The sequence below is a fragment of the Pleurodeles waltl genome, chromosome 4_2 (assembly GCF_031143425.1).
Source record: "Pleurodeles waltl isolate 20211129_DDA chromosome 4_2, aPleWal1.hap1.20221129, whole genome shotgun sequence".
Taxonomy (NCBI): domain Eukaryota; kingdom Metazoa; phylum Chordata; class Amphibia; order Caudata; family Salamandridae; genus Pleurodeles; species Pleurodeles waltl.
Genome location: NC_090443.1, coordinates 1060708456 through 1060725058, shown reverse-complemented (window position 1 = coordinate 1060725058; position 16603 = coordinate 1060708456). Strand labels below are relative to the sequence as shown.

Here is a 16603-nt window from a genome sequence, read left to right as displayed (position 1 = left end):
ATGGCAGCCTTGGAAAAAGGTACAGATAACATGTTGTACAAGGCTGATAAAATGTGCAGGGTAAATACTTTCTTCCTAGAAGAGGCAGCTGATAAAATACATACACCCCATGCTAAAAGCAGGCTCGCTGAAAAATATGAATAAAAACATATAAAAATATAAAAGGCATAAACTGTGAAACTAAGCTATGACAGGGGTGCCACCTGGGGGGGGGCTAAAGGACCCTTGTGACACCTTGATCTCAGGATCTAAAAACTTTGAGTGGATACAATGGTTTAAATATATTTTTAGGAGCCACAGTTCAGCTTGTAGGATTATTAGTTTGGATTTTCAGGTTGATTGATTTATTACGGGTTGGTAAGTGCAGGTTAGATGAACGTGCAGTGTCTGGATTCTAAGTAATCTAGACCTTGGTAGGTTTTGAACTTTGTTGGAGAATGTGTCACTGTAGGAGGCTGGCAAGGCTTGTAGTGGGTACCAGAGGTACTTACACTTTGTGCCAGGTCCAGTTATCCCTTATTAGTGTAGAAGAGGTGTTTCTAGCAGCTTAGGCTGATAGAAGGTAGCTATAGCAGAGCAGCTTAGGCTGAACTAGGAGACATGCAAAGCTCCTACTATACCACTGGTGTCAAGTGCACAATATCATAAGAAAACACAATACACAGATATACTAAAAATAAAGGTACTTTATTTTTATGACAATATGCCAAAAGTATCTCAGTGAGTACCCTCAGTATGAGGATGCCAAATATACACAAGATATATGTACACAATACCAAAAATATGCAGTAATAGCAAAAGGAAGTAATGCAAGCAGTGTAAAGTTACAATAGATTGCAATAGGAGCACATAGGTATAGGGGCAACACAAACCATATACTCCAAAAGTGGAATGCGAACCACGAATGGACCCCAAACCTATGTGAGCTTGTAGAGGGTCGCTGGGACTGTAAGAAAACAGTGAGGGTTAGAAAAATAGCCCACCCCAAGACCCTGTAAGGTAGGTGTAAAGTGCACCTACAGCCCCCAGAGAGCACAGAAGTCGTGATAGGGGGATTCTGCAAGGAAAACCAACACCAGCAATGCAACAACAGTGGATTTCCTGACCTGTGTACCTGTAGGACAAGGGGACCAAGTCCAAGAGTCGCAACAGTGTCGAGAGTGGGCAGGAGCCCAGGAAATGCCAGCTGAGGGTGCAAGGAAGCTGTCACTGGATGGAAGAAGCTTGGTGTTTTGCAAGAACGAAGAGGACTAGGAAGTTCCCCTTTGGAGGATGGATGTCCCACGTCGTGAAGAAGCTTGCAGAGGTGTTCCCACGCAAAAAGACCACAAACAAGCCTTGCTAGCTGCAAGGGTCGCGGTTAGGGTTTTTGGATGCTGCTGTGGCCCAGGAGGGACCAGGATGTCGCCACTTGGATGAGGAGACAGAGGGGCGCCCAGCAAGTCAGGGAGCCCTCACAGAAGCAGGCAGCACCCGCAGAAGTACCGGAACAGGCACTTAGAAGAGGAGTGAACCGGAGTCCACCCGAAGTCAGAAAAGGGGGTCCCACGCCGCCGGAGGACAACTCAGAAGGTGGTGCACTGCAGGGCAGAGTTTCGGGGACCCAGGCTTGGCTGTGTACGAAGGAAATCCTGGAAGAGTGCACAGGAGCCGGACCAGCTGCAAATCACGCGGTACCCAGCAATGCAGTCTAGCGCGGGGAGGCAAGGACTTACCTCCACCAAACTTGGACTGAAGAGTCACTGGACTGTGGGAGTCACTTGGACAGAGTTGCTGAGTTCCAGGGACCACGCTCGTCATGCTGAGAGGGGACCCAGAGGACTGGTGATGCAGTCTTTTGTTGCCTGCGGTTGCAGGGGGAAGATTCCGTTGACCCACGGGAGATTTCTTTGGAGCTCCTGGTGCAGAAAGGAGGCAGGCTACCCCCAGAGCATGCACCAACAGGAAACAGTCGAGAAAGCCGGCAGGATGAAGCGATACAAGGTTGCAGTAGTTGTCTTTGCTACTTTGTTGCGGTTTTGCAGGCGTCCTGAGCAGTCAGCGGTCGATCCTTTGGCAGAAGGTGAAGAGGGAGATGCAGAGGAACTCTGATGAGCTCTTGCATTCGTTATTTGAAGAATTCCCCAAAGCAGAGACCCTAAATAGCCAGAAAAGGAGGTTTGGCTACCTAGGAAGGAGGATAGGCTAGTAAGAAAGGTAAGAGCCTATCAGAAGGAGTCTCTGACGTCACCTGATGGCACTGGCCACTCAGAGCAGTCCAGTGTGCCAGCAACACCTCTGTTTCCAAGATGGCAGAGGTCTGGGGCACACTGGAGGAGCTCTGGGCACCTCCCCTGGGAGGTGCAGGTCAGGGGAGTGGTCACTCCCCTTTCCTTTGTCCAGTTTCGCGCCAGAGCAGGGCTGGGGGATCCCTGAACCTGTGTAGACTGGCTTATGCAGAGATGGGCAGCATCTGTGCCCATCAAAGCCTTTCCAGAGGCTGCTCCTCCCCAGCCATCACACCTATTTCCAAAGGGAGAGGGTGTCACACCCTCTCTCAGAGGAAATCCTTTGTTCTGCCTTCCTGGGCCAGGGCTGCCTGGACCCCAGGAGGGCAGAAACCTGTCTGAGGGGTTGGCAGCAGCAGCAGCTGCAGTGGAGACCCCGGAAAGGCAGTTTGGCAGTACCCTGGTTCTGGGTAGAGACCCGGGGGATCATGGAATTGTCTTCCAAATGCCAGAATGGCATTGGGGTGACAATTCCATGATCTTAGACATGTTACATGGCCATGTTCGGAGTTACCATTGTGACGCTATACATAGGTAGTGACCTATGTATAGTGCACACGTGTAATGGTGTCCCCGCACTCACAAAGTCCGGGGAATTTGCCCTTAATAATGTGGGGGCACCTTGGCTAGTGCCAGGGTGCCCACACACTAAGTAACTTTGCACCCAACCTTCACCAGGTGAAGGTTAGACATATAGGTGACTTATAAGTTACTTGAGTGCAGTGGTAAATGGCTGTGAAATAACGTGGACGTTATTTCACTCAGGCTGCACTGGCAGGCCTGTGTAAGAATTGTCAGATCTCCCTATGGGTGGCAAAAGAAATGTTGCAGCCCATAGGGATCTCCTGGAACCCCAATACCCTGGGTACCTCAGTACCATATAACAGGGAATTATAAGGGTTTTCCAGTATGCCAATGTAGATTGGTGAAATTGGTCACTAGCCTGTTAGTGACAATTTAGAAAGTAGAGAGGGCATAACCACTGAGGTTCTGGTTAGCAGAGCCTCAGTGAGACAGTTAGTCACTACACAGGTAACACATTCAGGCACACTTATGAGCACTGGGGCCCTGCCTGGCAGGGTCCCAGTGACACATAGACTAAAACAACGTATATACAGTGAAATATGGGGGTAACATGCCAGGCAAGAAGGTACTTTCCTACAGTCACACTTTTGGTTGCTCAGAAATGTTAGGTTGTAAAGTTACAGCCGTGCTCCTTTGAATTATCTCTAAAAACTGGTGCAGGGTACAATGGTGTCTCCATAGTGCAACTTGCCAGGAGTTATGCCACCCTTCTATTGCCTCTTCCGTAAGGAGGACATTACACCATGAGAGGTGGACCTGGGTTGGTCCATGTGCCTTGACCGGTGCTTGCCCCACACCCGGTGGTCTTTGAAATGTGCAAGGAGTGGGCTCAGCCTCCCGCCATTAGTTTTATGATATGGAGATGGTAGAAGTAACTCATACTGTTTTTCTACTTAACTAGGAGAGAGGACAGATTGGACAAATTGTTTATTTAACTGAACGCAAGTTGGCCAGCGCCAGACATAGAAACTGGAAAAGATTTCGTTCTTGGTCAGATGCAACCATCTAAAATCAACCAAGACGCTGAGGTCCACTCTGACCCACAGACAGTTTCTGTGCACAATCTCAATATTTACATCAAATTACAACATTGTGCTCAGCTAGCTTCATTCAAATAATCATTCTACTCAAAGTTTATTGCAGGTGTGAGCACAATTCTTAATTGGTCCCTCTAGTGATTCCCTACAGACTCGCACCTGGGGTGCAGAGGGGGGAACCCATGGGACATGACTGGTTGTGACAAGGATCAGTGTGGAGCCATGGAGAGGGGATCTCTATATTAGGGCAGCACAGAGATACCCACAGACCCATCAGCTGGGATATGTACCGCACCAACATCTGAGGTGTCATCCAGGCTCCTGGCACAGGGCAGTTCCCCACAAGGTTGGTAGAAGCTAGTAAATATGTGACATGGCAATGAGTGTCAATGGCTGTGTAGTCAGAGGCAGACTTTAATTGAGCAAGCGAGGGGGACACTGACACAGTAATAGTGGGTTGTGTGCTTGCCGCTAACATGTGTGCTATTGGCAAGTGTGCGTCATAATCCTGACAGAAATAACTTGGCTTTTCATCCTTCCAGTACCCTTGCACAAATTGTGAGACTGTCTACAACTGCATTGTGTTAGTGCTGAAACCTGTGACTGCCTCTGTCACCTTTAGGTCAGTGTCCTATGTCATTGTGTGCCTATGCTGCAGGTCAGTGACCTGTCAGGTACAGAAATATAGGACCATACCATGATTCCATGTTTGTGACTGTGCACAAGGCACATAAGGTAGCTCTGTACCCATTTTTGAAGGAATCATATATTCTACAAGAGGTATGGTAAGTCCATGAGTTATAGCACTTCGGATAATAGAGCTGTGAAGCTCAGGGCGGTAGATGCTGTCACCAGCTCCAGTGCTGCGGTGCTGGGGTGGGTGGTGAGGATGCACTAACTCTCTGTTTCTAAATTAGTGCACACGCTATGTGATAGGGTGGCAGAATAATGAGGCCTTAACAGCATCTGAAAAAAATATGGCATTCAAACACCATTTATATAAGGAATGAAGTACATCCCAACATACATCATAAGGATATTGCAAGTCACAGAGGAGTTCCGAAGAAATGGCTTGTGATGCGACCACTGGTGGGTTCTGGGAAGTGTCCAAACCATCCAGCCAGAAGGTTCAGAGAGAATGTGTAACTGTGTGATGGTTAACAAACCACCTGAGCTGCTGCAGGAGCACTAAGGTTTACCATTGTGGGCCTGTTTTAGCACGTGCTGCAGATTGTGTGATCTTGGAAACATGCCCTGCTACTACTTCAGTAATGAGCCGTGCTGCCTGCAGCTCATGCACTAACTCAGAGATGTTCAGATGAAAGCGTGGGCACTTTAAACAGCAGAATGTGTGATACCAGACACAGCTCTGCACTGCGCTAGCGCACAGGTTCATGATATGCCCTTAGTCTTGGTGACTGACTCTGAGAATGGTTCTCTGGATATGTGGGCTTCTGGTGACCACTGCTCCAGTAGTAAGCTGTGCTGTCTGCAGTTCATGCACTAACTCAGAGATGTTCCGATTAAAGCATGGACACTTTAAATAGCAGAATGTGTGAAGATCAGACACACATTTAGTTTCTAACACTACACATGCAAAGGAATATGATATTCGTTAGCAAAAATACAATACCCTTGAGGTGGGGTCTCTAGTAGCTGGTAGGCAAATCATTGTCCCATTCTCCTGCATGTAATGTGTTCGGAGTTATTCCCCATTTTTGGTGGCTGCATCTATAGAATGCTCACTGTTAGGCCGTACTCAAGGGTTCCTCTTTTTCTATTCAGGTATTAGTCAAAAGTGTGTATGCTACCGCAGCACTGTTAGCACCAAGTCCCACAGGGGCCAAGCAGCCCAGTTCACAACATACCCGCTTTCATAGCATGGAAGAGCTCAGTGGCAAAATGGGTGCCCTCAGCCCGAGCACCCATGGGTCCTTTTCTGCTCCTAGAAGTCGGGCTGCCTGCAGACTCTCCCAGTTGTCCGTGCGGCTATCAGCTTGTGAAGACAAGGTAAGTTGGCTCCACCCAGCGAGTGGGGAGGGGAACCATTCCTTCAGCTCCTGACTGGAGCCAGCAAGGGTGCAACGTCATCCTTGGCAGTCCTCAGTGGTGAGTCAGGGGTAGTTCCCTCGCAGTCCGGGTCCAACCTGCCTACATAGTCCTAGTATTTCCTTCGGGTGGTGGACCAGTTTTCTGGTTATGTTGGTACTGACAGCCCCTCCTGACATATGGGGTTGTCACAGTACAGGATAATACAGACACCGGCTCCTCCAGCACAAGCACCCCTAACAAGATGATTGTAAATCTCAGCTCCTCTCAAAGTAGCAACTTCTTCAGAGCTCCTCTGTAGCATACAGATTCACCACAGCATGGTGGTATGGGTTCAGCAAGCACACTTTGGTGCTCAACACATGGCTTAATGCACAGCGGCCCTCTCCTGGCATATGGAGTCACCAAGGTGACACTGACACAGGCAGTGACCTCATCAGTGCACAGCTGCATCTTCACACCTCAGAAAGGTGGTGGGACGAAGGGTATTGTGTGCGTGCATGGTGGTGTGTGTCTATGAGAGTGGGGAGTGTGCGGGTGTTTGTGTACGTGCATATAAGTGTGTGCATGTGTGTGAATGGGTGCATGTATGGATGGGGCATGTGTGAGTGTTGGTGTGTGTGTATGATTGCGTGAATGCATGTATACATGTGTGAGTGTGCATGAGTGCCTGCATGTTTGGTTGTTTGGGAAGGGGGGGCTGTTTTAACAGGGGTTATAGGGAGGGGGTTAGGGGGCTCCATGGACATCGGGGGAGAGGGGTGCGGTGGTCTATTTTCTGGGAGGGTGGCCAGGGTGTGTCTAGGGTCTGGGTGGGTGGGGGGGACCGTGGCTGATTGGGGGGAGTGGGGAGAGTCACATACTGGGGTTGCCGCCAGGAAATCCCTGATGGAAAAGACACTCATTATATCGTCAGCAGTCTCAAGTGGATCGTTGGGGCGAAGGGGGCTCACCTTCGCCCCAGCGGACTGACTGCCCTGGCGGTATGTGTGGTGAACTGGCTGCATTGTAGCCTGTTCACTGCAGTGATCATAATATGGCGGTCCAGCACTGCCACGCATTGGCGATGATTGACTGCCATGTTCATAATGAGGGCCTTAGTGTACATTCACAGCACACTTACTGTTCAGCGTTGTTACCTCCAAGCATTGTACCGTTAGAAGCATACATACATTCAGAACATACACTCAGTCTGCACACACTGTTCAGAAGTGAAACCTTTCTAAATTAAACCAGGGTGTGCTATTTACAAACACACACACTGTCAGCAACACACACTCACCATGTGTGGCTGCACAACACTTCACCCTTCATGTATTGTGCTTCGCACATGTACACGTACACCCAGCACATGCTTTGATTGCACACGTTGTCGCATAGGCTCTCATTATCCTAATGAGGCTACTGGATTCGAGCAGTAGAATCTCCTGAAGTGTGGGGAACTGAGTCCAATCCCACCCCATGTGACAATTGTCGGCCTAATCCGGGTTTTCCGGCTAACTAGTAGTGCCTTATCCCCACCCAAGAGCAGCGATGATTGTGGCAACCTGGCGCATGACAGAGATAACTCCTCAGGGTAATCGTGGTCAATCAGATCTCATCCTTTTCTCTCAGCTACGTCAGTCTCACATATGCAAAGACAGAGGCAGAGAATGGTTCAATAAGGTTTATTAAATTAACTGCATTGTAGATAAAATGGTATGAATTGCAATAACTAGGATGATAAAACACACTAAAAAAGCAAAATGGTGACAAGATGAGTGAAACACAAAAACAGTCCCACCATACTGTCACTATGAATAGTATGTGGTTCCTACCATAACTATGTTAGAGCACAGCGTGATAACCCTAATCCACCCTTTCAGGTCTGCACACAACTTGTTTTTACTTGGCCATACTAGGGAGCAGCTGCCTTTCACAATTCTCTAGAATGATTTCATATAATAACTCATGAACTTTAGGCACCACTACCGTTTTTTATAACTTTTAACCTTCCTAAGAATGAGCGTTCCAGCAAGTCTATGAGCTTTTAAATGTCACTGTGGGATTATATTTTCTAATGCCCCATTCATATTAATACTGAGGTATATAATCTTTTTTCCCACCTATGCTTCATATCTGAAGATTTGTATTTCTGTTCTCCAACTAAGCTCCTGATTTAGATATTGCCGGACGAGTTACTCCGCCGCAACGGTGACGGATATCCCGTCTGCTGAAATATAATCTAGTATATATTCAAAAAAAGTTAATGATGTGTAGGAAACGGAACTGAATTTAAGTTTAAGCGCTAGTTTGAAGGGAGGAATAGTTTTCATTGGCCAGACAGTGCAATGCTTGAAGGACCTTCGTGGAGACTACTACATGGTCCTCTTTATTTTTCCTCCTTTCAGAAGGATTGAAGAGAGCCAAATTGGGCAAGAGGGGGAAGGCCACCAGCAGCAGCATGTCTGGAGCCCAAGCAGGCAATAGAGCTGGTGATGACCCCAGCACAGGAGGCATTCCTGCTAGTGCTGGTAAGTAATGTTTGTTATTTATTTCTTACTTTAACTGTTCCCACCTTGTGTGTATTATAGTATTCTGTCTTTATCATTTTTTAACTTCCCTTGCTGTCCTTTTGTTATTCCAACATATTTCCTTGTGTTTCCTAAATTCCCAGTTTCGCAGCTGATTTCCTCCTGTCTGTAGCTTTATTTCCCCACCCAGCTGTTGTGATGAAAGAAACCCTCTCCTCCCCCCTCTTGTGCATATCTCTGCTGCATCTCTGTACGGAGCAGGACACAAAGGGAGACTTTCTTTGCCCTTAGCGTCCTGTGTCAAAAGAACTCAAAACTGTATGAAGCAAGGAGGAATGGCAATTTCCTACTATAGTTAAACTGAAGGGAGATAAAGCATTGTTTATTCAGGCATCAGACTTGCCTGCCTCTAAAATGCCCTTTTGTTAAAGAGCTCCTACTAATGGGAACTATTCGGTCTTTCTTTATTTTTACTTGTTCCAGGACAGTCCACCAATACCTAGTATGCATTAAGATTTTGTGTATTTTATTTAACTTCCACCTGTCTATGTTAGCGTCCATGCAAATGTGCCTCCTTGTATTTTGTTTCTGTTCCTCCAGGTCCGCAGCTGACTTCTTCCTGTCTAGAGCTTTCTTCATCTGACTGTTTTAATCACCATTCTGTCTCCCCTCTTTTCCATGTCTTGTGTTAACAGAAGATTGTAGGTAATGTATAGACACAGGCCTTTAGTATTCACAACACGTAGGTTGATAGAAGGCCTTATTGAGCAGATATTCCATAGCGCAGGTACAGAGGTGGCTACCATAGACCCCCACAGAATGTCATGTCATACAAGGTTTCATGATGTCATGATGACAGAGCTGCAAGGCAGGATACCACCACAAGTCCTTTCCATTCGCGTCCACCTCATCATGGTTTGTTTCTGCGATCCGTTTGAAGAAATGTCCCTGCATTATGAAACAAATATTATACATCATTCAATGGTTGACTTCTTACTTGGTCTATTAAACCTTTCAAAGTGATTGTTTGAATAGTAGATAATAATGGATAACCCAACATTAGTAATGTAGTGCTTTTGCAACTTGTGCAAAACAATGTGATTGTTACGTACAGCAGGTCTCTAAGTCCCACATTTATACTTTTTGATGCAAACCAGTGCTGGCGCTGGTTTGCGTCAAATATTTTACCGCCGGCTAACGCCATTCCTACGTGCCTTGCGGGCGCCTTATTTAAGGAATTACGTTAGCCGGCACTGTGGATGCATCAGAGTAAAAAAAATGACTCAAACCAGGCAGTGCCGGCGTAGGGGAAAATGGGGGTTGTGCGTCAAAAAATGGTGCATGTCAGGTTTGAGGCAAAAATCATGCCTCAAACCGGACGTGCGCCATTTTTTGACGCACAACCCCCATTGAAATGACTCTTGTCTTAGCAAAGACAGGAGTCATTCCCCCTTGCCCAATGGCAATGCCCAGGGGACTTATGTCCCCTGGGCATGGTCATTAGGGACAGTGGCATGTGTGGGGGGGGGGCAAATTAGGCCCCCCTATTCCACTTTAAAAAAACATAAAAAAATACTTACCTGACCCTGACCCTGACCCAGGCGTTAAAAAACGGCACACATCAGACTGAGAGCTATTTTTTAAGGCCTGCCCCTTCCTGTGCATCAAAATGAAATGGGAGTATAAATAAGGCGCACAGGCCTTAAAGTCATTTTTTGGGCGGGAACGCCTACCTTGCATGTCATTAAAGCAAGGCAGTTTCCCGTATCCAAAAAATGACTCACACAGAGAAATGTTGATGTCCGCGGGCATCAAAGTTTAAATATGGTGCACGGTTTGCGCCGAATGTGTGTCAAAATGTTTGACGCACATTCGGCGTAAACAGAGTATAAATATGCCCCTAAATATGTGCGTTTTGTTTTAGTCTAGGTCCGGATGTACTCCAAGCTCCTGCGGACGAGTGCAGAAACCATATTCTATTGGAGAGGGAAAGAGTTGCTGCTGCTACAAGTGATGGCTGCAAACAAAGAGAGAGAGTGATGTTTTTCCTCTGAAATCCAAATAAAACAAGCATTTGCAATGCACTAGGATCTCGCATTTGTTCGAGTGACAGCTATTACCATTTGTAAACTCCCAACCAGATTTTCTTTTCCACGTTAAATGAAAAAAACAGCGCGATTGCGCTGCTACAGTTTACTCGTAATGAAGCCTATCGGCAAAAGTGTAATTATGTACGTAACCGGCAAAAGTGCAATTAACTGTGTGCAAAGCGCTTGACTTCTTCCAAGCGAGATCGCGTTGTGAAAATAGAGAAAAAGTAGTCCACAAACCTGACGGGAAACAGCGAGCCTCGCATGTTTTCAGTACTTGGTCGCTGCGCTCGAGGAGGGCTAGCCACCGGAAAAGGCATGACGTGTGCGTGCCTTCCTCTAATGAAAGCGTCTTGCTAGCTATACGCATGCGCAAGCAGCGAATGCTATGCAGGCTCGACCCTAAAAATTAGCAAGGGCTGGACTAAGCAGAGGGAGGAATCTCTGAACATGAAGAGGAAGTTACTACTGTATGTACAATAGCCTCCAGTCTCTGTAACACTTCCTTCCTGTTTGCAAAAAATGCATTTTTCTTTGCAGAAATATAAACACTGTCCGTTCAAGTAAAACATCAACATGAAAATGAAATGTGAGTTGATTTGCCAGCCGCTCAAGTAAAATATGTGCTTGAAATGCCGACTGGCTACCACCTGCATTAAAGTACTCCTTCGTGCATTTTCAGAACCTCCACTGAATGATCTGGTTGTGTTCACCCCAAGACAAACATGTACGTTCAAGCTGTCGTGTTGTGTCAGTGCTTCTCGCAGTCTGATGGGTCTGATTTTCCCTGAATGGGTGAATCTGTTACGCAAAATGGTGTCATGGAGGTACAATAGGTAATTCTGCATCACATTTGTAATATGGAATTACCTGATTACTCCAATTACTCAGGAGAAATTCAAATTACTCCAAGCCTAAAGCACTTCATAGTCATGAAACATAATGCAAAAAGAAATTGCATTTCATCAAAATGATGATAATGCATGTTAAGTGTCACCTGAACAAATGTTAATAGAAATGTGCAAACCTCACTCTGTAGAACAATATAGTACCTGAAAAAACAGTTCCAAATCCTTGTGACAACATCAACTGCTACAAAAAAAGAGTAGTAGACCCTGCTGGGGGTGGGGCAATAAGTGCACTTCATCAGCTTACTACTATCGACCTGGGCAGAAGGTTGAACAGGGAAAAATGAACAGTGATAGGGACACACTTCTTTGCTTACTACAGGACCCCATGAAGAAGATTAGAAACTAGTAGAGATGCATAAGAACTCTGTGAGCTACACACTTCATCTCTGGAGCCAACAAGAGGTAGACCACAGCAGTAAATGCAAAGTATTTATGCCTCTTACGGAACACATGTGCAGCAGTAGCTGGGGTCTCACAAACTATACTATCTGCATTTCTGCCACGTCTTGGAAGAAGACTTAGAAATCACACCCTTGCACTCACCACCCATGAACCTTCTGCTTCATTCTAGAGATACTGGATTGTAACTCAAGGCTTTGAACCTTGTCCAGCTCTCTGCTGCTCTTTTGTTACTTCTATACTCTACGAATACCTGTCATTATTAGCCATCTTTCCTTCTGCTCCTCATGTCCCATATTTAATACACACTGCTGTTGTGACACCTGCTGACATGGCACAGGGTTATGGTAAGCGGAAGCACACACTCCATTGGGTTGTAAATGACTGCTTCTGAGATCTTCAGACGTGGTATAATCAGTCAACATTCTGAGCGGCATGTTCACAGGCACTCACTGGCATATCTAGAACACAGGTAGACACAGAAATCCATAAAACTCAGATGTTAGATGGCTTACCATGTTTGTAAAACATTATTTATTACATGCCAGGGGTGATCAGGGATTGCATTGAGACCACAGCGGACATCCTATCCACCATCTCAAAGAGGCAGACAACACTGAACTCAGGAAATACAAAAGAGCTGCTCTGGTATTCTGAAATTTAGAGTCAGTTGCTTAGACCTTCCTTTCAAAGGATGGAAGGTTGGGACGGGGAGGTAATGAGAAGATCTTCTACCTTCACAAACTTGAAAATTAAATTATATTGTGGGTGCACAACCTGATTTGTGAACCGGTACTTGACGGGGGACAAACCAGTGGCTTACACCTGAGTCTTGCCACAGTTTCCAAGATTTGTGACGCACGACATTTTCAACTTTGTAAATCATTTCCTGTGGCCCTAAATATTCACACCTAAATTGTCCAATCTAATGATCTTCCCTTCTGTAGTGGTCCTGGAGTCATTGCTGTGCTCTGTAGATCCACCTATTTCTCTGTAGTCTTGGAGTGGTTCTGTGGGATTCTCAGGGTTTCTGTGGTCTCCAGGCACCTCCTTTATCTCTCTGTCAGCAGAAGCTGCCTGAATCCTGAGCAGAGGTGAATCAATCACCTCCACCATCACAGTCCTTTGAGTGTTTGTCGGTACATCTCTAGGCCCAGCAGGAGGCGGTGCTTATATAGGTCATGTCCTCGCTGAGCATCACCCCTTGGGTACAACCTTTCTCTCTGAGAAGCTACTACCTATTGACCTCGCCTCCTTCTTCCCAATGCCAATGTCCAAGATGAAGGATGCAAACTATAGCCACAAGCTCCTCCTCCCTTTTAAAGATGAAAGAAGCCAATATTCAGACAGAAGACACTAAACCCTGTAATTAAAACTCAAGGAAGAAAATGTGTTATAGCTAAACTATTTACAGTGCAAAAATGTACCCTAAAAAAACACAATGACCAATCACCAATGTAGCTTAGCGCCCCTCACTAGAGCTGGAACAGATGGCCTCTTTTCCCATTTATCCTCACTTTCTCCGTCTACGGCATAGACCATTCACATTTATTATTTTAAATTCAGCTGCTAATTGAGGTTCAGAACTTTCTCAGTGTGAGTGGTGAGACTAGCAGTTCCTCTACCTGTAATCCTGGGAGTTAGTATAGAAAGAGCGAGAGTTAGGAAGAAAAACACACATTAACTTAATTCCACGTGCCACCTATCCTGCGCAACTCGTCTCAATAGTCACTGCACTCAGTACTCCACTTCCTCTGTCTCTTGAGGCTCTTTTATAGCATAAACTAGAAAAAAGGACAAAGAAATAAAAGTAAAGAAAAAAAACTATAACAAAAGATAGAGGCAACATACCTGGAGGAGGTCACACAATGCATCATGATGTTGCCATTGAGAGACAAAACAATGTCCCACCTTAAGAACGGTACAAGAGATGGGCACTGTAAACAGTGAGATGCAAGAGCACAACTAAACATGCTGAGCCTTACCATAAGCAGCTCGGTGGGCATGATGCCCACCCTCATCCTTGGTGTTATTGCCACCATCTAGTTTTGCCTCTACCAACACTCTTTCTTCACATGCTAACTGCTATTTCCTGACACATTGGTTAATATGTGAATTCTCTTAAAGGAACACGAACTGCACTCAGTGGTGGTGTTGTATGTGCTTCGTCATGGCCAACACTATTGTCAAAGGCAGCGCCTCAACACAGTCCAGAAGCCCTCCGCACAGCCACAGAAGAGCAGGCTTGAATTGGGATACCATTCCCCAGTATCAATATGTTGATGGTGAAGTGTAGGGCGGGTTGTATAGAAGAGGGAGGCCAAGAGAGAGATAAGAGAGGATAGAGAGGCGTGGGACTTTCTGCTGCTTCCTGTTAGGTGAGATTTCTGTCATGACAGTCTGGATCCTAATGTCCTAATGCGAGACAAAGAGACTAGCTCTTGGCTTCTGACACTAAGGCAGAAGGAAAGAAAGTAAAAGAGCTGCGCGACTAAACAGACAAATTATTCAATCAGGAGACATATACACAGAAACATAGATAAAGAAAAAGAATGGGAAATATGTAGGCACAGTGAGGATGGTAGGTGAATGCATGGCTCAATGAATGCACTGATGCATAGTTAAGTAATAATTGATGTTGACATTCCCAGAATTAATCAACAAACTGCTGCCATTCTCCGTAAACCCAGTAACTATGCCCTCCTTTATATTTACAGATCTGTACGATGGAGGAGAACCACACCTTGGTGAGACAGTTTATCCTTGTGGGCTTCTCACACTTTCCATATCTGCAGATTCCATTGTTTTTCTCTTTCTCTTTTATTTATGCTGCCATCTTGTTGGGGAACCTCCTCATTGTCATTACAATCAGCACTGACTCTCACCTCCATACACCAATGTATTTTTTCTTAAGCAACATCTCTCTTCTGGACATCCTATACCCTTCGGTGACAGTCCCTAAGATGCTGTCAGACCTTATCTCAAGGACAAAGGGGATCTCCTATCACGGCTGCATTGCCCAAATCTTCTTTTACATCTTCTTTGCTGTTGCAGAATGCTTCCTTTTATCAGTGATGGCCATTGACCGATATGTTGCCATATGCCAGCCCTTGCACTACCACGCCATCATGAACTTGGAGGTGTGTATACGACTGGCAGCTGCTGCATGGTTTAGTGGTGGCCTTTATTCCTTGATGCACACTGTGGTAACCAGTCAAGTGATCATCTGCAGATCCCATGTGATCAATCACTTTTTTTGTGATGTTCCACAACTCTTACTTATGTCCTGTTCTGACACAAGTGTGAACATGATTACTATCTTTATCGGTGTAGTCTTGGTGGGCATTGGGAACTTTGCTGTTATTCTCGGCTCCTACGCCTGTATCATCTCCACCATCCTGAAGATTGTGTCGAGGGAGGACCGGAAGAAGACTTTTGGCACCTGTAGCTCTCACCTCATGGTTGTGTCCCTGTACTATGGTGCTCTGATCTCCATGTACTTCAGACCCCTGTCCAGCTTCTCACAGCCCAATATATGGATGGTGTCTCTTATCTACACAACCGGCACACCAATTCTTAACCCAATGATTTATAGCTTAAGGAACAAAGAGGTGAAAGGGGCCTTGAGGAGAATGCTACAGAAGTAGGATCATTTCCGAATTTAGGAAAACCTCAGTATTAGCTCCTTGAATGCAGTGAAACACTTAAATGTTATGTTGAAAATACAGAGTCCTCCTAAATCAGCAAAGCAATTTCCTGGCATCCGGTTCTGAAATAAGGAGTAGGATATTTGTTGTAATATATCAAAAGAACATGTTTTATCAATCAATAGAAATCTGTTAATGGTTACATATTTGATATTTGATATGTCATTTACTAAGAGCATGGTTGGCATGTATAATAGTAGTATGTTCCAACCCCCCTTTTCCCGGTAGAGCTAGTACATTCCAGTGCGTGAGAGCAGTAGACAGGAGCTCACAGTAGAATGTTGGTGGCTGAGAGGAAAGCAGTTATGTGAAGATGGAGCAGTAGAGATGGAAATAAAGATCTACACTTGGAGAATTCAACGTGTCTTCTTTATAACAATATTCTATTGTCTTTTTTTTGTTTTTTACTGTACCATGTTAGTTCACCACAATGGCATGAGTGTTAAAGTGATTTCATGCACATGCTTTTATTTTAAGTCTGCATGTCGTGCTGGACTTACTCGAGCTCTGTACTGGAATACATTTCCAACTGTAGTGTATCATTTGTTGCTGTACTATCTTTTGAAGTGCATTTTGTGAATAGTAGTGGGCTTACTCGTTTGTGTGTGTGCACGTCCCTCTACAACCACTTTGTAACCCTCCTAGAAGCTTTGCCTGCTGCTCCTTTCATCCCACCTATTCTGTAGTACTTATGGCCCATTTTTCAACCACTCCCCCACTTCCTCCCCATTTGCTACTAAGTAGTACACTTAAATGTGTGAGGATCATCCCATAGAAAAAATAAAAGTGGAGATTTACACTCCTAGTGTAGTGAATAACATTTTGTAATACTTTAGTAGTATTACTGTAGTACTGCTAAATCTACTGCAAAATGAGTTTTGACTAGTCCCCATGTATGTCTACACTCTTGAGTAACATTACACTTGAAAATGGTGAATAGCTCAAAGTACTAAAGTTACTCAAAAGTGTAAGCGTAGACTTAGACATGTGCATTCACTCTCTCGTAAGTTTACCTTTGAGACTAGCACAAACGTTTCTAAACCTT

The 16603-nt window shown here is 45.4% G+C and overlaps 1 protein-coding gene across 1 annotated transcript; it reads left to right on the top strand.

Moving 5' to 3' along the window:
• LOC138294039 (olfactory receptor 1G1-like) lies at positions 1–15569 on the top strand. Its single transcript, XM_069233288.1, has 3 exons — positions 1–60; positions 5675–5899; positions 14569–15569. The coding sequence occupies exons 1-3, from the start codon at positions 1–3 to the stop codon at positions 15496–15498; spliced, it is 1215 nt and encodes a 404-aa protein (XP_069089389.1). The 3' UTR covers positions 15499–15569.
• Positions 15570–16603: the final 1034 nt, after the last annotated feature.

What these genes read in the sequence shown, in the direction of transcription:
- LOC138294039 (XM_069233288.1), top strand. Translation starts at nt 1, where the DNA reads ATGGCAGCCTTGGAAAAAGGTACAGATAACATGTTGTACAAGGCTGAT. An exon ending in AGGCTGATAAAATGTGCAGG is followed by an intron (nt 61 to 5,674) that starts GTAAATACTTTC and finishes TTTTCTATTCAG; the next exon opens with GTATTAGTCAAAAGTGTGTA. An exon ending in TATCAGCTTGTGAAGACAAG is followed by an intron (nt 5,900 to 14,568) that starts GTAAGTTGGCTC and finishes TTATATTTACAG; the next exon opens with ATCTGTACGATGGAGGAGAA.